Source organism: Opisthocomus hoazin, chromosome 2, assembly GCF_030867145.1.
Source record: "Opisthocomus hoazin isolate bOpiHoa1 chromosome 2, bOpiHoa1.hap1, whole genome shotgun sequence".
Classification (NCBI taxonomy): Eukaryota; Metazoa; Chordata; class Aves; order Opisthocomiformes; family Opisthocomidae; genus Opisthocomus; species Opisthocomus hoazin.
In genome coordinates, this window is record NC_134415.1 from 18,377,907 (window position 1) to 18,401,074 (window position 23,168).

Consider the following 23,168-nt stretch of genomic DNA (forward strand, 5'->3'; position numbering starts at 1 on the left):
CTATTAAAATGTAGCTAATTATGCTTTTCAGTAGGATCCTTTTCATCATGGGGGCTCAGTGTTGTTTCCCTGATCCATGCTTTCAAAGCTATGATCAAGAGTTTGAATATCAGAAGCACACTGGTGACTAATTTCACCTAACAATACTGTAATTAAAACACAACTGGCTTTGCTTCAGAGCAAAAGGCTAACAGGACATATGTGTTCCTTTCAAGAATCTATGTAATTGCTCTCTCCCAAAACAACCTAGCCCATGTTAAATACGTTTAAAAAAGCATATGGCTTAGAATTATTACAAAACAAACAATGAGTGAATTAAAGTTGGCAGAATCTTTCCCAAAGCGACTTCACACGAATGCTAAATGTAGATTTTTGTTTCTCTGGGACTTATGAAAGAAAACAAAAAGTTCTTTCTTCACCTCCCTGCAGTAGCTTTATTAGCAGAGATTAGGGAGGGAGACTGATGACAGAACCCTCTTGGAATTTATTCTGCATGAAATGCCTTTCTGGATAAGCAGCGAAAAACTTGCAGGTGATTACATGAATATTCACCAGTGCACACAGAGCACAAGGGCCACTTTTTATGCCAGGTACAGTAATCTTTGAAACACATTCCAAGCAAAACACTAGGCTAAACTTTTGTAGGGAAGCTATGTTTTGCCAAGACAGGTATTAAATGACAGGAAGGAGAATATTCCACTTACAAAGTCAGAACTACAGTCATTGGAAATGCATCCGTTCATAGCAAAATTGCCTGTGTTCCTAGGACTTTCCATATTAGAATAAGAAGCTAAATTAGCTCTTGTTAGTAAAACTTGCCCTCAGGATTCAGAAGGAAAAGTGGAACGAAGCTTTATCCAGCTCACTCCCTGCAACACTGTGAGATTTGAACAAACTTCTCATATGCCACTTCTTTGGGTATCTAAAGCGTAAGCCTATTAATAATTTAATATTGTACTGTTATTTACATCACATGTTGACAATGCCTCATTTTGTAATATAAAAGCTTTTCGAATAAACATTTCACATTACAGTTGTGGGAAACTGATTATATTGGCTACCTAACAGTATTCCCCTAAACGTCATGTGTTGCCCTATAATTGATTGTTCTGCATTTATGCAAGCATTTTGAGCTGTCTCTGCTTGCTTTCTATTCTTAGATTTCCATAAAAACAGATTGTCACTGCTTAGTTCAGACTGCTGTATAACTACATATACTTAAGGTGTTGGCAGGATACCAAACAATAGGAGTCGTGCACCTGGCAGGATGATACCTGCTTCCTGAGCACTGTAAGTCAGCAGTTACCACATACGGTATAAATATTTGATAGTACTGTGTTCATAAACTGCTTGCATACTTACAGAAAGCCAAAAGACAGAAATTAAAACTTGAGGCAGCAATACTTGTTGAAAGATAGGGAAAAAGAAAGTAAACCTAAAAATGCATGGAAAGATTTTTTTTTTTTATACAATTGTGTTTTCCTTTTTGCCTTCAATTGTCTATAATCCCCTTTCATTTTCTGCAGATATTTATGCTTCAGCAGTTATCTTGTATGAAATCAATCTTTCTTTAGAATCCTACAAAGGAGACAAAATTCCTGCATATTTGCTATGTGCTTATATGATCATTAATTCTGAGTTACAATTTCACTCTCAAGGCAGGCAAGCACAGAAAATGAGCCACAAAGAAAGAAAATCTTCATAAGCAGAAGTGGTATGGAAAATTCGAAAGCATAAGAGATGTATATGATGATGGTATAAGCAAACAGAAAACACATTAAAGCTAATTGGTATTGTTTGTTAATTTAAGAATTACTCTGAATATGAAAAGCAAAACAGTTGGCTATCATGTATTCATATTAGTAGCAAAGCCTTCAGATTAAACCAGGATAAGTGGTTAATCTACTTCTACAAAGACACAAAATATTTCTATTTATTTTAACGTGAAAACCACTACACTGCAGAAGAATTCTGTCTCCCTTCACCACACACAATATAACAAATCCTGTTCAATGTTTTTTCAGGTTTTTTTCTTTCTTTTTTAGAAATTCATAGGAAAAAAACACCCCTATGAAGTTATCAGCCCAAGATTGCATAACAGTATTACCTTTCTATTTCAGAGAAATGCAGGGAGAGTTAAACAGAGAGCTACTGTGATATGGCAGCCTTTTCAACATGAAAGTTTTAGCCATTTAAAAGTTAAATTATGTTTACTATGTTAAACACACCAACTGCTGTCTTTCTGTTCCTAATTAAATATAATAGTTTTTCTGTCACTGATAAGGGACTTTTCAGAAAGGAAAATCAGCAAGGTTATTTTCTGCCCACACAGGCAAAAATGTGGAAAAACTACCTGAAGTAACATTTTCTCTGTTAACTGTTCCAAGTATCTTGTAAGCTGTTCCAAGTAGGAGTCTTAATAAAAAACTAAACCTCTTAAATCAAAAAATGTTTTTATTTCTATAAACCAAAAGACAGTATTTAGTTACAATTATTTTAAAATGAAATAATAGAATAGTTTGGGTTGGAAAGGATCTTTAATGGTCATCTAGTCCAACCCCCAAGTTTTCCAGGTCTTTTCTATTAGAAAATACTACTGAGCACAGACTACCATTACATCTGTTTCAGAATTTCTGAGTAAATTTTGACATGGAAGTCAAGAGCTCCAAACTTATACATGAGTACCTGAAAAAGTATTTGATATTAACAAGATTTCAACATGGTCTCCCATAGCATCCCTGTATCCAAGTTGGGATGTTAGACTTTAGATGGGTAGACCACAACACGGGTAAAAATCAGCTAGATTATTTAGGCGAACAGGTAGTTCAACAGTTGATCGTCCATTTGGAGACTGGATGCAAGAGAAGTTCTTGTAGAGTCTATTCTGGGACCTATTCTGTTTAGTATCTTTATCAATGACCTGGACAAGGAGATGGAATGAGCCCTCATCAAGCTTGCAGATGACAGCAACCCGTGGGATGCAATCAGTACACTCGAGAGTATGGCTGCCATTCAGCAGGACAGATTGCCAGCCTCTGGGAAGACTGAGGGCATGGGCCAGAAAGAATCTCATTAAATTCAACAAGCTCAAACGCTGTATCTCCTATCTCATACAGACCAATCCACTGCAGTAGTAAGTGCCACAGCCTGACTGGCTGTGCTAAAAAGGACATGGGAGCCGTGTTGAACCGAAGATGCCATTAGCTGCCTGTGTACCTTCTCAGCAATGAAGGCTACCGACAACAGGAACTGAGCCAGCAGAACAAGGGAAAGAGATTATGCTCCTTTATTTGACACTTGTTAGATCACACCCAGCATACTACATCCCATTTTGGACCCATATACAACACCGATAGACCTGAACAAGTCCAGCAGAGGACCATCAAGATGTTCTGGAGGTTGGAGAACATGCACTGTTCAAGAGGCTGAGGAAATTGGCTTGTTTAACCTAAGAAAGCTTGGGGAGGAACCTAACAGCGCTTTTCAATACCTGAGAGCAGGTTATCAAAAAGACTGAGCCAGGCTCTTTATTGAGGTGCATAATGGGAAAAACAAAAGACAACAGTCAAAAACTGAAACAGGATGATCCAGATGGACTAGAGACATAGGAAAACAGGACTTGCATGAAGCGGGGAGGGGGGTGGGGAAGGGAATGTACACTGTGAGGATAATTAAACATTGGAACAGGCTACCCAGAGAAGTTGCGGAATTTCCTTCCTTGGAGGTTTTCAAGACCTGAGTGCATAAAGCCTTGAGTAGGGTCGTTCTTCATACATAGCTGACCCTCTTTTGAGGAACAGGCTGGGCTAGATGTCTTCCTCAAGTCCCTTCTAATCTGAATGGTTTTAAGATTCTAAGACAACGGGATGACTTTTGCAGAAAGCATGCATACAAGATATACTCCTGAAACACTAAGCTCTCTATGCATTTCTAACGCATATTTGAGTACCAAGAGTTCTTCTGCTTTTTTCATACTCATAATTTAGTTGCCATGGTAACATGTTCTGACTTGGAGGCTCTCTCCAGTGGTATTCCAATTTCTATAGACTAAAAGCAGCTACTACCTTTTTTTCAGAGGCTCATATATTTACTCTCTTCGGTACAAATATATTCAATGGCACATTCAGGCCTGTGAACTTAAAAAAATACATACTTTAATTCTTAATTATTTATTTAGAATCCAAACCCACAGATCTAATGACTCATTTTCTGGGGCAGAGCAATTCATGTCACTCTGCCATCACGGTGTGCAGCCAGCCTAAAGAAAATGCTCCTGGAAAGACTTTTTTCTGTTTGGTACCAGGGTGAGATCAAGGGATTTTTCAAGCAAGCAAACAGCAGGACAACAGGCAATGAATACAGTTCAATCAGTTGTGGAAGACACTCTGTTCAAAAAATCTTGCTTTCATTAAGATGAAATATTAAGACTTTTTGCTGTAATCTATGTTTATACGTAGTTTGATTTCTCTACTAGTCACAGATTTCCTGGCGCTAGACAGAGAGCACTGTCACCATCTTTAGCATTGCACAGTACAGGACATGCTCTCGACCCTTGCCAAAGTTGTAGCTGCCACATAGTGAAATGTCACTTCCCCACTCCAAGAGGAACCATTCCCTTGGCTGCCTATGATCTGCAGCAGATGTGCCTGCAACTCCAAACACTTGCTCTTCTAGGCAGAACACAAAAAGGAGAAGATGACACAGTGCTAGTATTTCTGTCTCTAGGCAATGCAGGTAGTCTCCTCTGCCAGAAGATACCCTAGATGATGATGTTTATTATTGTTGTATTTTAAGGCAAGCTATTAATCTTGTTTGTACTATACATGCAGAAAACTGACAAAGAAAGATGAGATTCTGACCCTATGTCTGTACAATGCAATACCACATAAAATGACTTAATGCCTATTAGTTTTAAATTATGTAATGTCTGTTTGGTTTTTTTCAATTTGCTCTACACACTTGCTGATTATACAATTATAATTTCTTGGCAACCAAAAGTCTAGTTCACTTAACACTATTTAATAATGAGACATTAAAAATCTGCTCAAGAATAAACACCATCCCAGTACTGAATATAAGAAAGTCAATTTTTTGCACTGACTCGCAAAGATGGTATGATTCACAAACTAAAAGATAGCAGAAAATGGTTAAGACAGGAAGACAGAGACTGTGAACTGAGGAACTATGCATTTTTCTTAAAACACTCTTCTCATACTCCTTCATATGGCCAAAGCTTCTGCTGCTACTTAAATTTAAGTTTAAAGTGGCATGAAAATGATGTAATTACATTTTCAATTACCTCTTTTAAGAAATCTGAGCACTGTGTCTTCCTGCTTTTCTGCTTGAGATGCAATACTTAATTGAACACTGAAAACACCAAACACAAAAGCAGAAAACATTGAGCATGGAAAGCTGCCAACTATACATACTCAACTTGTTTCACACAGTGAGAACAACATCGGACTTGCATTATGCGTAACATCTATAGTTAGTATACAGACAAAACAATACCTTTTTGAGGTTAGAGATTTGCCTGGATGTCTGATTTTGAACTTTATCTTCAAAGTTTTGTAACCACCATAACAATGCCACAAGCCAAAACCAAAACACACAAACCAGAAATTGGCAGTAATAAAACAGCTTTTTAGCAGCTTTTTAAAAAAGTCTCGTTTGTTCACCAGTCAGTTTGAAGAGGCAACTCTAAGAGGCAGAGGGCATCGAGCTAGTTTCTAGCAATACATACCCATGTACATGGTCTCTCTTGTGAGCCAGTAACTCACCTGGGGTTTCAACCTTTGCTCACTGGTACTCTAACTTCATAAACCTCTCTCTTTTTTTAAATCGCCACAGAGAATACAAATTAAGTCCCTGATGACAGACTCTAAATTTACAAAGAATGGGAAACCGGTAAGACAAGGTTTTGTGTCTGATTTTATGAAATAGAAAAAACATCTACAGTCACAGAATCTGAAGTTGGAAAGAACTTTTTTGTCTTCACCTGTGAACAATCCCGCTGTCCCATCTATTTCCAAAGTTTCTACATTAAAGTTTATTCTTCATATGTGTACAGACATTCACTGTAGAAATAACCCAGTGAACTTCAACCCAGATATAAACACATCATCAATCCAACACAGTAACGCAATATTCAGGTTACTGTACCCTTATTATACACTCCATGTTCAAGTAAGAACTGGTACTAATTGTATATTGAAAAGGAAACCTGGCTGACTCGAGATGATGACTTCAGTAAATGTCTCTGTTTTTACAATGAGGTGGATATGAGGAACTGCACCTACCTCAACCGCAAGTGAGATGCAATTAAATTTCTATTTTAATATAAGTATATACCTTTAATCTTACAATTTAACTATTACTATTATTATGCCTCTGAAATACAATATTTTCTGGAATTGCACTGCTGAATCTTGACATATAATTCACACATTTAATTTTTAACATGCCCATTATACTGAAGTAAGAAGCCAAATGACAACTACTAGTCTCCTAATTACTCTCTTTTCCAAATGTCATATATTCTAAAGAAAATAACTGTGCTCAGCAGAAGTTTCACTGTTGCTCTTAATTTAGAGAAAAATAAACCCCCTTACCGTATAGATCCAATCATGTAGGGCTGTGCTAACTGTACTACAATAGCTCCGCTCCCAAGCTGATGGCACGTGTACCCAGAATCCCAGTCATAGTTTTTTGTGTCTCCATTCAATAAGGCATTGCGACTGCGACTTACACCCTCAATCACACTGGCACAGTCTGCAATTGTTGCAACGTTTTCAGTGGGAACTGTAAATTAAAAACACAAAGATGACAGACATACAGTCAGAAAACAGTTCAGATACCAATGGTCTTTATTTCTGGAAAAGAACTGGGACAAAAGAAAAAAAAAAGGATGAAAGTAAGATCAACACTAGGAAATTTAATTCTTATTTAACATGAACTATGAAGCAGAATCAAGTGGTACAGATAATTTTCATAGCATTGATCCCAGACTTGCTTGGTGAATTAATAGACGGATTTCTGTCTTGGTGATATGAAAGCACTCTTTTAATACAATTGGGGAAAAAAAAAATCTTGTCCAGCAAAACTTGAAATTTTCAAACAACTTCTTCCTGTTTTCATGATGAAACTGTTTTACAAGTGCTTCAATGCTTGTTTTTGTAAGTATCTATTATTTCCCTTTGTTAACATTTAATCAAGTACAGTACTTTCTTTCTATCTGTAATTCAGAGAGAATCCCAGGCTTTTTGAACGTCACCTTCCAGCAAGATAACAGATGAACATTTTTTTTTTTTTAAAAAAGGGCACGTGGTATTTAAGACAGACACCCTGGTCAGGTCCAGCACTTTCCTAAAAAGCTTAGTTTTTAGCTCACCTCCTCAGCTTTTCAAACTTTCTCTATTACCTCTCTCAATCAAAAAAATAATATTAACACGGCTGAAAAATGATACTCTCTGAACATGTAAAAAAACAAGGTTGCCTGCTGAGGCTTTCTTTTTTGCAGGACAATGTTAAAAGCACTGATTTGTTTTATCTAAATAACAAAAATTCTTTCAGTACAGGCTGTATTAAAACAAAGCTAAAATTTTGTTTGTCAGCCTCTGATAAAGGACAACCTATCTGTGTGGTGATGCAATTTAAAGAACAACCTATCTGTGTGGTGATGCAATTTAAAAGAGAGGAAGAAATAAGTTACAAAAATTATCTGAATGACAACGATAAATTTAACAAAATTTCCAAATTCACAGTATCTCATACCAAACACTTTTGAAAAACATGAAAAGAACAACCAACCAGCCAAAACAAGAACGGCACAAAAAAAAAAAAAAATCAGAGATACAGAAGATGTAAAACTGACACTATTTGAATTTTCAAAGAAAAAAATGTATAGCACAGATGCAAATATACCATTTTAAGCCCACTGCCCACTGATAACTTTACTGCGTACTTCTAATAGTTGCCTGTAAAATACATATTTAAAATACTACAACACCTGAAAATGGCTGAAATATAGCTATGTGAAATTTCAGAGCTAACTGTAAGAGTCTCCAGCATCCAAAACAGTTAATTTTCCACGAAGAGCTAGGATTCTGTTTTAAGCATGATAATGGCGTCACGAGCACAGAATTAAGAAAACCACCAACCAACCAACACACCATAAAGCACACAGGGGTAAAAAGTGCAAGCTCCTTGCCAAGTAGTAATCTAAGGTTTCTGAAAAATCTACTGCACTCTCAAATGTTCTATTGTCTCCACTCATAAAAAATTACTAAACCCACCACATTATTATTCAAGAATCCTCTTGATTGCCTATTACTGAAAAGACGCATTCAGAAATTCCCAGATTCTTATGAGGGAGCAGGTGGTAGACATTAGAAGTATTTCACTGGGAGCAATCTGAATAAAGCAGAGAGTAAGAATGCAAACTAAGAGTACTGGCATCAAAATAAAGTTTGCTTTGGCTTCCTTTCCTCTTCCCCTCTTCCCTGGCAGTAAGGGAACTTCTCTGAGTATCCATTTTATACAGGCATTAAAGCATCTACTATATATTGCTACTTCTTGTAGAAAGAGTAAGCTACTGAAGTCTAGGTTAAAAAAAAACAAGTAAAAGATGAAGTGTTAACATCAATGTTCACGCTGTGGCTCTGTGGCATATTCTGGACACCCTCTGCGCTATGTAAGGCATTAACTGAACCCAGTACAGCTCAGTTCATCCCATGTTTTACCTGCACGCCCTGTGAGCATCATCCTGCTCCTTCCCACATTTAGATTTCTACACTAATCCGTGACCTCCTAAGAAGATGTTACCCTGATGAGCCAAACTGCTAAACAACCACACAGAAACTGCCTTCGTCTGGTTTCAATACAATTCTGCGTTTCTCCTTACAACAGTTAATTAGAAAGTGATTCTAACTAATTGCAGTGTGCAGAAGGTGCCATACTGCTCCTTCTCTCTAGGGGGATCTGCCACTCCCTATTTCGAAGGTTCATTATCATCTTTCATATCCGCTTGATAAATTTATTAAAAGTACCATCTGGTGGGGACTCTGGGCTGTATTTTCAAGTCTTCTGGTTCTCTTTCCTTTTTCCCCGTTAGAATTTCTGTTTCAATTTAGGTCACTTGTTTACAAAAACATATTGCCAAACCAGCAGTCTTGTTTCTATTTTTCTTTCTTTTTTTTTAATCCACCAGCTATCCAGCTTTTACAGTAAACAACGTTATAAAAGAAAACAAAAGAGGGGATTACAAATACAGAAATTCTTTTTTTCCCACTGTTCATACAGCAGTTTTGCTCTGACAAATCCAATTTGCTCTTGCAGAACAGAAAAGATGTGCATTAGCAAAGCACACACACTCTGCAAGCAAACAAAAGGAGAAGATGATTGAGGTTACAGGACACCAGCATCAAAACATTTATTAAGACTTTCTTTCTTGTCTCGTGGTCTTCTGCTGCAGCATGGAGCAATGAACAGCTTGGCAGTGTATTTAATGCTAGTAACAGTATTTTTATAAAGGATTGTCATTTTCAAGGCATGGCCTAAGGGCCACCTATACTGGCTATATTTAAAGATAAGACAGATATGTTATTCAACTGTCCTTAGAGGTCCCCCAGGAGAAAAATGTATCAGGAATGTGTGGTAGACCTCAGTCATATTTATTTATCACTCCTTAAGGTTTTTCTGTTTTGTTTTGGGTTTTTTCCTTAATTTTTACCACATTTTATTTTCCACAGGGTTTTTTTTTCCCTGAAGTACTCAGCAGAAAAATTAATGCAGCCTTTGTTTACTGACTTCCATATCTGAGTGTAATGTACTTCCTTTCATCTCCCAGTCTGACCAGGTCAGATTTTGCCTTCTGTCCATCCACTGCAACTTCGCTGCAACACACTGGCTAACATGTGGGGAAAAAATGACAGGAAATCCTCGAACAACTCTTTGCAACATAGGAAGGAACAGAACAGAGTGCATTCCTGCCCCAGCATGAAGCTTAATTCAAATTACTGAAATAAAGAGAGAGACAGCAGATGTACTGAGTAGTCTTATTTCACAGGAAGGCAGTAATTAAAAGCATTATGGGCTGTTGAATATATTTATACTGCCCTCTAGGCAACAGTGAAAGGTGCTCAGCTAAAGTGTCATCACTGCAACACAACATTTCGTTTTACTGAATTCTCTTAAGATACAAAACTATCACTTTGTGAAGAAACTATAAACAAGAAATTATACTGGAGCAAATAAATTTTAGTTTTAGTTAATATGAAGAAGTGATCCTTCTCTCCTGCTGACAGCTGCAAAGTGCTTGCCTTTCAATTGCTCCATTTTTAATGCTAAAATTGCATTCCTTCTCTACATGCACGTCTACTGAGCTGACAAAACTTTCCTATCTAAAAACTGAGGGTTAGAAAAAAGAAAGCCAAGAGCAAAGAAAAAAAAAGTAGAATTAGGGATGTCACTATTATGCCAGGGTTTGATTTTGTTATATTAAATAATTAAAAGGATGTTACACATTTTGCTTTCATTACTTCCCACACGGCAAAAGATTTAAGTCTAATCTTTATTCAGTATATGAATTAACATTTGTTTATTTGCTACATGGTAGAAAATACTGATTAGCTGAAAAGTCTGTAGACTTAAAGTACAGTCACAAAGTCCTGTCTCCCCTTCCATATACTCTTTCTCCTTTTCTTGAGCTGAAACTTGCTGATGACATTGCTACATTTCATTTGAATCAAGAACTCAAGAAATATCAACTTCAAACAAGTATCAATAGCATTTCAGCCTGTTTCAGTGAAAAGCTTTCTGCAAGCCCTATTTCGCTGGAAAAGAAAACCCCACTAATATTTGTCAGCGTCCAGCTGTTAGTGTGGATTAGAATAGAGAAGGCTGATTTTTCAGTTGATATCTGCTAGAGCTTGTGATTTCTGATCCAACAAATTAGAACAAAAGCACTGAAGTCATTATAACTGGCCATACTTTTAATTGCCAACCAATTGGCTGGCTACAGGGCTCTTTCATTAAATATTCTGCCCGAAGAAGGTTTTCAGAAATAGCAGTTGTTTCAGACGAGCCCTGGGAAGCATGCATCCTTTGTTGCAGCACTGGAAATTGGAAGAAAGGAAAAAGAAAAAAAACCACACTGGAACCCTATGAACAGATCTCTGCTGAAGAATGGGTAGCAGTAACTAAACCCATCATGTGGCTGTCCTTTCCTGTGGAAAGAGGCGGGGGGGAGGAAAAAAAATCCCTGCAGTATTTTAGATCATCTTCAAATTTTCATAATTTCCCAAGGCTATGCTTGCAGCAGAGCTGACTTACTACTGGGTAAACCTGTCTGGTTTTGAAAGAAGGCTAACCTTTAAGAAAGAGAAGAAAAAATATGATAGCTTTGTGTGGAGTCAACATTAAACTAGACACAAAAATAGCATCTCTCTGCTTCCCTGGAGAGAGGTAAAGCAATCTTTTACAATGCTGAACTACACAGTAGGAAACTGATACAACTGGTTTTTCTCTAACACATTTATTTTTTTTTTGTAAATAACAGCCAGAGAGTAAAAGACAAGAGAATGATTATTTATTCATTTCATTTTTTCCTTTTTAAAACAAGTTCTCCTAAGGCATTGAACAGCGCACAAATGTAGGTTTACAAAGATTCATAAGTACTGAACAGCATTCCCCAGAGGGTGACCAAGGACATTCCAGTGGTTTATATCCATCTCCTGTTCTTCAATCATTATTCACCGTTCTCCGCTTCGTGTGTAACGTACAAGTTACAAGATAGTCTGATAGACAGAGACAGACTACAGATAAACACAACTTCATATAAAAGCCTTCTACATTGCACTCCCTATGACCTTAACCAGGCGCAACACAGGACGCGGTAGGCTGGTCAAACCCACGTGCCTGTCCTTGACTGTCCCTCAGCACTGAGTACTGATTAAAGGACAAAGTGACATTACCCATTTTTTGCCTTTGAGGCAGAAAAGAGGAATTGGTTCTTTTATTTAGGTGGGGAAAAAACCCCCAAACCAAAAAAGGCATTGCACAGATGCAGCTCCGTACCCACGGTTGCAGCTTCTACCCACTGGGCAGACTGGAAGCTTTTACAAAGCATCACAGCACATAGGGTACGGCTTCTGCCTCCAGGAGTACGTCTCTTGCTTGTGAAAATTTCCTTTTTTTCTTTTTTTTTGATTCTAGATTAAATATTAATGACTAAAGACCATTCAAAATTTCAGAAGCAGAAGTTCACTGAAAGCAAACATCATGCTTTTGAGATTTAAAAAATATTTACATATCTGTTAAATGAAAGTTATGTCAATCTCCTGATTCCAATATATAGAACTGTTAACTTTCTTACACTTTTAGAGATAATACTATGCCAAAAGGAAAATTACATCTCAACTCTAACATCCGTGTTAGGAAATCACTTCATATCATTGCATTAATTTCTGTTGCTTACCTTGTTTCATTGAATCATAGAATCATAGAAAGTTTTGGGTTGGAAGGGACCCCTAGAGGTCATCTAGTCCAACCCCCCTGCAGCGAGCAGGGACATCGCTAACTAGATCAGGTTGCTCAGAGCCCTGTCCAACCTGGTCTTGAATGTTTCCAGGCATGGGGCCTCCACTACCTCTCCGGGCAACCCGTTCCAGTGTTTCACCACCCTCACTGTAAAGAACTTCTTCCTTATATCCAGCCTAAACCTACCCTGTTTTAGTTTAAAACCATTACCCTTCGGTCCTGTCACTGCTGTCTCTACTAAAAAGATTGTCCCCATCTTTCCTATAGGCTCCCTTTAAGTACTGAAAGGCTGCAATCAGATCTCCCCCAGCCTTGTCTTCTCCAGGCTGAACAAGCCCAACTCTCTCAGCCTGTCCTCACAGGAGAGGTGCTCCAGCCCTCGGATCATTTTTGTAGCCCTCCTTTGGACCCGCTCCAACAGTTCCATGTCCTTCTTGTGCTGAGGGCTCCAGAGCTGAACGTAGTACTCCAGGTGAGGTCTCACCAGAGCAGAGTAGAGGGGCAGAATCACCTCTCTTGACCTGCTGGCCACGCTTCTCTTGATGCAGCCCAGGACACGGTTGGCCCTCTGGGCTGCCAGCGCACATTGCCGGCTCATGTCCAGCCTTTCGTCTATCAGTACCCCCAAGTCCCTCTCAGCAGAGCTGCTCTCGATCCTTGCATCTCCCAGCCTGTATTGATCCCGGTGATTACCCCAACCCAGGTGTAGGACCTTGCACTTGGCCTTGTTGAACCTCATGAGGTTCACACAGGCCCACCTCTCCAGCTTGTCCAGGTCCCTCTGGATGGCATCCCGTCCTTCTGGCGTCTCAACTGTACCACTCAGCTTGGTGTCATCTGCAAACTTGCTGAGGGTACACTCGATGTCGCTGTCCATGTCATTGATAAATATATTGAACAGCACCGGTCCCAGTACGGACCCCTGAGGGACTCCACTCGTCACTGGTCTCCATCCGGACATTGAGACGTTGACCACTACCCTTTGGCTGCGACCATCCAACCAATTCCTTATCCGCTGAACAGTCCACCCATCAAATCCATGGCTCTCCAATTTAGAGAGAAGGATGTTGTGGGGGACCTTGTCAAAGGCTTTACAAAAATCCAGACAGATGACGTTTCACAGGACAACAAAGTGTAATTGAACACTAAAACACCAGACAGTGCTAGAAAGAGCATTCCCTGCTCCTTTTACTTCAAAACTGCTACTTAACTACCAACAGGTTATGTCTGTATCGTACCCAGTATTGTGTAAAGTAACTGTATAAATCATTCGCCATATTAACTTTTAAATGTAATTTGCCAAGTTAATAATTTGCCATAAAAACCTTGCACGCAAAACACAGCAACATAAAATTGCCGTTATCATGAAAGAGCGCTTCATTTTTATTATTTGTTTGCCAGCCTTCTAATCTTCACTTTACAGTGACAGCCATTACATAGATACTATGTATCAGTAGTAATATATCTGATAAATTACCCCTTTTGTACAGACAGCTTTCTCATCAAGTTGAATAGATTTCATGAAAATTAAATAAATAATAACTCCTAAATCTCCACGTAAAAAACTCTAAACAAACACCTCAGTGATATTACTTCTTTGGAATGAGGTTTCAAACGACAAACTTTTTGCATATTATCTTCAGTGTTATTTTGGTAGAACTAAGGGTCACGAAGTCATTCTGAAAGAACCATATGGCCTTCAAGGTCTGACCAACATCTCATTTTCGTAATAAAACATGTTACAGAAACAGCAGCTGTGTTTGTTCTAACCTAATATAATACCATACTGCATAAACAATGAACCCAACAGTATTACCTCATACTACTTTTCAAGAGTTGAGGACAAAATCTTCTATACTCAGTCAAGCTTAAAGCAACCTACTCTGATTACTGCACTTTCAGATACTTTGCAGAACTTTCCTAACTGCTTGCAGTTCCCTTTACCCTATCCAGTCATTGCAGAAATAGAAACAAACATTACAAATCCTCACCAGAGCAATAAAATAAATCTGTGCCATCTACCCCATTGGTAGCCACACAGAGCTTTTACAGAAGTGGAACTGGGACAGTCTGTTTGATCAGTGGAGCCAGATAATATTCTACCTTACAGTAACCATCACAGGTACGTAAAACAAAGCACTAAAAGGATGTAAGGTTACTTTGCTGGATCAAAGCTGTTGAGAGTATTTTTGAATGGGTAATGTTGATGGCCATAAATTCTAGCAGAACAGCCTTTGTGTCCCTGCACCGTTTCACAATTGGACTGCCCTCAGCTAGTCGCAAAATCTTTCCATTTGTGCCTTTCTCGCCATAAATTCTGCAAGGTCATACATCCCACTGTTGCTGCCTCAGAAGTTGGTCCACATCCCTCTTTCAATTAACTACTCTCTAAATTCCTACTCTTTCAATTTTCTATTAATTGTATTGACTACCATTCCTTCAATATAAAGAGCTCTACAGGCCTCTCTTTGCTTATTATAGATCACTTCAAGTGACGTGAGCCTACAACAGTCTGATTTACCCACACTGAACAACAGCATAGTTCCACTGATCACCATGAACAACAATTATTATTTAGTCCAAATCCTATTTACCTGTAAAACTCTGTAACTACCAAAGAAATTTTCATATATCGATAAATTTTAATAAAGCTGTATAAAGTCTCCATCCCTAGATTATCTTTGAAACTCATGAAATGCTGAAAAAGATCAAATAGTTTGTCTCATCAAAATGCTCACTAAACTACAAAATACCAGAGACTATCTGAAAACAAAATCAATTACAGTATAAGTACACTTCCACAAACATACATGAATTCACTACCTTGCCTACTGTTACAACCAATCTTTGAGTTAACATAAAAAAAAGGAGAGCAAATATGTTATTTGAGTCCTAAAATAAGTATTTGCTAAATAAGACTGATAATCTTAAAGCAAATATATATAGATATATTCATCACTTACCTGCAAACAGTAATTCTGATTTTGTATGGAGTTTTTAAAAATCCATAGCTGGCAGTGCTAAATATGAAATTTAGCTCAAAGGTTTTATGAAACTTGAAATACTTTGTTTCTCCAGTAACTAACTTACTGAAAGTAGGTGTTTTCTTTAAGCACAGTTCTTTCTCACTCCTTATTCTATTTTCTTGTCAATAGCAATTGCAACACTACGTGCAAACTCCCTAAACAAAGGGAAAACTTTCTATTTGCATTAGGAGACAGGCTGCACACTTTGGGGCTTGCGTAAAGTATGATTTATGTCAGGCCACTTACAGTATGCTTGTAAAAGAAACATTATAAAATTACACAGCAAACCTTACGAGCCCAGGTGCAACCATGTGATGCCTTCGTATAAAGCATGGGGAATGGGCTGAAGGAGTTGGGTCCCAATTTTTCACAGCTAAAAATTACAGTTTTCTCAGAAAAAAAAAAAATTTAGAAGTATGTCTTACTAAATTCTTCCCTCTCATTCTTTTTGGAAAACTGTTTTCCCTTCCATCTATCATGGGTGCATAGTTAAAATTTAAATATATGTTAAAATCAGCATCAACTCTGAGAACTTTGCTGAAATTCTCAATTTCATGCCAGAAATAACAAACTGTGGGAAATCCCATCTAGACAGCTACCAACAGGCTCACAAAACCCTTCCCAACGAATTTCAGGGTGTCACTCGTGTGAATTTATAGGGAAGAAAGCACAGAAATCACCCTGTTTGGACTATTAAAAAAATAGATATTAAATCTTACTTTGACAGATTATCACTCAGTTTTGTTGGTCTGTACTTACTCACTTCTACTGTAAGTAATGCAGTACTACAAAGACTTACTTAAGTCAGTATTATATAGGGTCTCTGGAGCTCCAGAGGTAACAGAGCTCCATCAACATGGAGTTCTGAGAATCAGGGTAGCCAATATAACGTTCTGCCATGGCTAAGCGTGTCTATGATTCTTTGGAGGAAAACCAACACTAAGACTTTACTTTCAGCAGTTGAAACTAGGCTGTACAAGAAGCCCTAAATACCCAAATCCATCTTCACTGCACTAAATAGCTCTGGTTACTCCATCCTCGTTATAGAATTCAGGCTAACCTAGCAAAGGGCAAGAGCAACCATACTATGACATGAAAGAAAAATCAGATTAGCAGCACAGAGTGACTTAACTACCAATGGCTTTGTCAGCATCAGTTGATTTAATTTGAATCTCAGCATTCCTGCAGCATCACTAACTAATCCACAGAAGTATAATCTCAAAGAAGTCACAAGGACTAGCTAGCTAATTCTATGGTTAAAGCACCACTTAAGTTAGAGATTTCTGTGTGGAAACAGCAGTAGATTCAGCATGCAGTGACAGCTAGTCTTAAGAGGCAAGTGTTCACAACAATTCATGTAAAAAAAAACAAAACAGTTTTATCTCTTACCTATCAAACCTTTCTCAAGAGTAAAGGTTTTGTTCGTGAACATACATTCAAACGCCACAATATGGAAAACTTTGTTCACTGTGTTGTGGGTCCCAACAATTCGAATATATCTATAAGGATAAAAATAAAAAGGTAAGTAGCACAAGTTAAGCATCACAAACTTCTATGTGTTACAATATAAATGATTCAGTTGGACTATACTTGCAGACCCATAAGAACTGAGTAATTGCTAAAAAAAAAAATTAAGAGAAGGAGTAAAAAGAGTACAAATTTCACAGCAAACTTGCATCTACTCAGGGTGCTGGCTCCAGCACAATTTAAGAAAAATAAAAACAACCCCACAATTATTTAAAGAGTTGTGAAACCTATCCAAAATCTTTCTGGACTAATTTGCCAAGAAAAGCAAAACGAGGGACCTTCTGGTTCAGAAATGGTCTGTTAGTGCAAATGTGTGCTCATGGAGGCTTTAAATAATAAAAATAAATAACACCCCCCCCCCCCCCTTTAACATTTACTTTTCACCACAATGAAAGATTTTATACAGCCAGTACAAACCAAATAAATCAGTGAGGCTTCTCTGCAGGAGCCAAAAATTAATTCCATTTTAATATGCCTGTTTCTGGGTCTAACGTTAGATGTACAGGATATCACTGTCTTTGTTGGTGTAGCTTTTAGTAATAACAAAAAATACCACCCCCATTTGAATACTCAAATGTTATGAAACAAAGATAGCTCTGGGTTTCATTCCTGGTTGTGTAACTTACAGTTCGAGGCTCTAATTGAGAATCAAATAGAGCTGAACACTGTGACCTGGTCACCTGCTGTATTACCCTGAAGGCTTCACCTTCTGCACACAGTCATTAACTTTGATTCAGTCTGATTCCCGCATTTTCTGAAGAGATCCAGTAGTTCTTACTATAAATTTCGAAATTCCAAAATGGAATACTGTACACCGTCTCCGTAAATGTTGAACAAGCAACACAGAAAACTACCTAAAACAAATACCATTACCCCACAAAACAGGTTACCCACACTGCAGAAAATGTTGCATTAAATGAACTCATTTCAATTAAGAAGTATTAGAAATATGAACCTTAAGCAATATACTCGGTCTGCACTATAAAACAACCTTTCACTTAGGTAGCATAATTATAATTCCAACATAACTGCCATTCACCAACAGCATCATTTTGGCTTGTGTTCTTTACCATACCAAGCTGAAAAGATACACAGCTTTCAGTCCTGAGATTTTTTTTTTAAACAATAAAACCCCCCTCATAGCTATTTACTGTACTAATGTTGAACCTCCTCCTCCACTTTAAAGACTTGAGTGTCTTATGAAAAAGCTCTTATAAACAAGCCTCAATGACTGTTGTTACTGATATTTCATTCTCTTATACACACATGGAAAGAAATCTTCTAAAAAAAAAATCCACCTGTTATATTCAAATGACTGCAAGAGACAACTAAGTTACCTGAAAGACACGACATCGCTAAAATTGCTAAAGTTTTTGACCTCTGCTCCTTTTAGCTTATAATAGTTTCATTTAAAAAAAAAACATTATATATTTTGATTAAAAGGACAAAACTGATCTATATTCTCAAAATTTCACTTTAGAAGAATTATTTTAATAATCATGACTTGAAACAAAAAAGAGTGATATGTTATTCCCTAAACAATATTAACTCATGATCAGTTAATTATCACAGTAGCAAATTTCCTGCAAGTCATTCTATGGAGAAAATATTTCTTTTTCATAAAGAAGGTGAACCTATATTGTAAGAGTACAGCAGAACTTAGCCCTCACTATGTAACTGTGCCAAGTGCCTGAAGAGAGCATCGCAGGAATCTCGGGTGACAGGGACACAGCAGTTCTTTCCCCAGACCTGCCCACGTCAATCAGTCAGTTGCTGCAGGGTGATACGTGAAATGCTGTATTTTGGGATTCACAATAAGAAGGAAAAACTGTATCAGCCTCAGTTTTTCCTAACACGTCGAGGATAATTTGCAGTGCTTTTGCAAGTGGAGCACAGTCAGGTACAGCCATAGCACAAGCACAGCAGACACACAGGAGTAAGACCCCAAGGTTTCTACTCACACAGCTGACCCTCTGCAAAACTGAAACTGAAGAGCCTCTCAAAAGATTATAATCAAATTATTCAGGGTTCTAAAAGTTCGCTGTTCAGAGAAAGTTAACTTGAAATTCGTAAGAATCTTTCAGTTTTAGGAGGTCTGGTAGACATCTTCAGATAAAGGTATGTCTCCTCCTTGAAGTTACAGGCACAGACATATTTGGTCCATCTTTTTGTCAATTCACAAGCACAGTATGAACCCTAAATATACAGGCAATGTCCAGGATCTGACAACAGTAAATGTTCTCATTCTATCCAGCATCAGAAGCACAGAATTTGACTAAACACAGGAAGAGTCTTGGAAGATTTAGAAGTGCACGTGGGGGCTGGCTCGCCATAGAGACTCCCTCGTCTCTCCCAGGCAAGCAAGGTATTGATCGAGTTGTGCTGCTTGGACAAAACATGCTCTAGGGCTAACCAACAGAGCGTTACTAATCGAGACACTTTGACATACTTCAGTCACGCCTCTTTGCTTTAAAGAATTTATAATATTAACAGAAACACTGGAAACCGCTTTATAATTAGCTTAAATTTTAATTTATTTAGATTTTTTGTGTTATGAAATTGTAACACGAGCAAACTTCTTGATTGTTTTTGGCTTTTTTTTTAATGTATCAAGAGGGTGAAAGACACACAAGACTTGAATAGTTTGCCATAGGAAAAGCATCTTTATCATACTGCACACTTAAGCTAAATAACATATCACTCACTGCTTAGCAAAGTTCTCTGCTAACAGGTAGAAAGGAACAAAGCTTATTCTTGTATGCTAAATAGCCCATCAGTTATTTTGAACAATAGATGACAATGTTTCACGTTGCTGGAAAGCTGAAATTTTGTGGTAATATAAAAACCATCCATTAAAATAATCATGTGCACATTTATCTTCTAAAGTATATTATTTTTATGTTGTAATATTATTGCAAGGTAGAATGTAATGATACGATAAACCCATCCTTTCTCCCTAATACAATACACATATTATATTCTTTTCTTATCTCTCTCAAGGTGAATGATCAGCTTGATTTCCTGTCTGAACCTTGCATTCTTCTGCTTGGTGGAAATTAAAATAACGCAATCTTCAAAATCACTTTAAACATCCTGACTTCTAAAACCACTCTCAGATTTTGCATAAAAACTGTAGCTTATTATTCCACCTGATGCAAGGTACTAAAGCCACCACAGCCTGAGACTATAGATACTCTTCCTTCAAATAACACAGAATTTATTAGAAACGCCCAGTACCTCTAGGCAAACAAGTTGTATCTGAATTTCAAATATCACCAATGAAGACTGATACTGAAGGTACATAACCTGTTTCAGAAGTGTCAGATAAAGACATTGTAAATGCTAAAGTAGTACGTTTTAATGAGAAGAACACTAAAAAAATGGGTTGAAAACAAAGAGTTGGCTCAGAAATACCGTAGTGAGGAAAAATTGCAATGTGGACAACTGCAATATGAGCAACAAAGTCTTAATTCAAAGCATAGAGATTTCAGAAACATAAAATGCCTATTATAAGCTCATGACAGGCTTGGAAATGTGTAGATTTTCCTAAGCAGTTTTCTGCCAGGCAGAAATGCAACCGAGTCATGATTAAAAATTAATGCATCCTTCAGGCAATCAGACTATGCGTACCATCTCATCATTTTCCCAGAGTGATTATTTAGCTGGAATATAAGAATACAGGTAACAAAATTAATATGAACAATTATTCAGAACGCACAACTGACAACTGCTTAAAATGCATGGAACGTGTTCTGTGTGGTCACTCATGAAGTTTTTAAAAAAATACGGCAGTGGTTTTGGCTGGGATAAGGTTAAATGTCTTCAGAGTAGCTTGCAAGGTGCTGTTTTCTATTTGTGCTGAAAACAGTGTTGATAACACCAGGACGTTTCAGTTACTGCTGAGCAGCATCTGCACAGCGTTCAAGGCCTTTTCTGCTTCTCACCCTGTCCCCCCAGCGAGGAGGATGGGGGTGCACAAGAAGTCAGCAGGGGACATGGCTGGAACAGCTGACCCCAGTTGTCACAAGCGACATTCCCCGCCAGGAAGGCGGGATGTTCTTGAGTGATGGCGTTTAGCTTTCCACGTAGCTGTTATGCGTGATGGAGCCCTGCTTTTCTGGAGATGGCTGAACACCTGCCTGCTGGTGGGAAGGAGTGAATTAAATCCTTATTTTGCTTTGCTTGCGTGCAGCTTTTGCTTTACCTATTAAAGTGTCTTTATCTCAACTGATGAGTTTGCCCACTCTTACCCTGCCAATTCTCCCCTCTATCCCACTGTGGGGGAGCGAGCGAGCGGCTGTGTGGGACTGAGCTCCCCACTGAGGTTAATCCACAACACCATGATGCTGCTTTTTGGCTCTGAATGGCAGTGCAGCAACAGGTAAGGCTCTCCAACTTTGTTAAAAGGCCTATGGTACAGCCAACTGAGAATTCAGCACCATAAGATCTAACAGCCTTCTGGTTCCCACAAGCAAATCTGCATCATACCTGCAGCAGGCTCTGTGTACAACTGTCTACAGCAAACTAGCAAGGAAGTGCTCGGGCCAGATATCTGTTTGAAAATTGATCTTTGTCTCCATGAAGTGTAGGCAGATCCTTCTGTCAACTTGCACTCCAAAGCTGGGACCCTTTTCTGCAGAACCACTGGTGCCGATAATCCCTTCTTTATATAATCCTCTGTCCTTTAAGGCGTTTGCTCAGAAAGAGATTGAAGCTTAACTCCTTTATTTAAGAGGACTTCAAGCCTAAGGAGAGGTCCCTACCCACAGGGAGCCAGACTAGACTGTGGCACAACATCCTCTGCCGCTGTGCTAAGCATAGCAGACAAGGTGTGAGGCCACTCGGTGAAGAGAAGTATCCAATAGCTCCTCACTGAGGAACCATAGCTCACAACCTATACATTGAAAAACTTACAGGTGGAACACCATGCCCCCTCCAAAGGCTCTTGTTATGAAATGACTGTATTATAAGACATCAGCATGAGATCAAAGGATACTTACTTAAGCCTGCAGGAGGGAACAATCTCAGTAACAGTACATCTTTCGGAGTCCAACTTTGGCAGTTTAACTGTCTTAACATTTCCTTTCTATTTACACTTTTATACAAAAACTACATTCTGTAAGAAAACAAACTGATCTTGATTAACCTAATATTTTCCACCTTGCAACTAAGGGAAAAAGAAGCAAGCAGTTGCAGGATTGGAGATGCTGGAGCGAGTAACTTCTCCACTCTCTGTACCCACCATATGCTACAAGCAACACATCAATCCATACGGAAATAAAACAAAACATCCAACTGCATAATAAAACATTTGATTTGATCTCGATTCTTTTAGATTCTTAAAAATAGGGGCAAACTTTGCATAGTTTTGCAATCACTTTTCAGCTGTTCAAATAGTGAGAACAAATATGTTCACCTCTAAGATGAGTGGTATTCTCTCACCTCCAACACTACATGTTTGCAGTTATTGTAGTCCTCTGAATCAGAAAAAACAAGAGGAAACAAACTAAAGATGGTATTTTTAACAAATGACATTTCCTGAAATACAATACAGGCGTATTTTATACTGATTAGATCAACATAAATTTGTATGCTAATTATTTTCCATAGCCACACAGAGTCATTCTTCTGCAAGTTACTGTGCTTGGCAAGCATGTCATTAATTAAAGAGGACTGCTGACCAGACTTACTTGTGTACGCTGAATTATAAGATAATTTAAAAGCTTTGATTACCACAAGATGGAAGGGGTATAAAACAGCAGAAAGCCCAAACCCTAAATGAACCAAAAAAAACTTCAGAGCACTTTGTTAGTGGGTGACACAAGCGTGGAAAAACCTGATTAATCTGAGACATAGGAATGATGAAGAATTAACTATATAATCAAAATCCCAGTGCCAAACTATGAATTTTAATTATATTACTCACTGAGGAAGAGACATGGCATACAAAAAATATGAGGAGAACAGACATTAAAAACACTACAGGCAGTTTTCCCAGTGAAATCAGAAATTGTTCACTTTCCTGTCAGGAATAAAGCAGCTTTATACAACACAAAGTTATCTATAAATCTTTGAGTG

The 23,168-nt window shown here is 38.0% G+C and overlaps 1 protein-coding gene across 4 annotated transcripts in view; it reads right to left on the bottom strand.

Moving 5' to 3' along the window:
* BTBD9 (BTB domain containing 9) overlaps positions 1 to 23,168 on the bottom strand; it is a 149,365-nt gene that overhangs the window by 40,761 nt on the left and 85,436 nt on the right. For all 4 annotated transcript variants that reach the window (XM_075412801.1, XM_075412799.1, XM_075412800.1 and 1 more), the window contains 2 exons: positions 16,953 to 17,062; positions 6,612 to 6,801 (listed from right to left, as the gene is read on the bottom strand). In XM_075412801.1, coding sequence (XP_075268916.1) covers positions 6,612 to 6,801; positions 16,953 to 17,062 — 300 coding nt within the window. The remainder of the gene's footprint in view (positions 1 to 6,611; positions 6,802 to 16,952; positions 17,063 to 23,168) is intronic.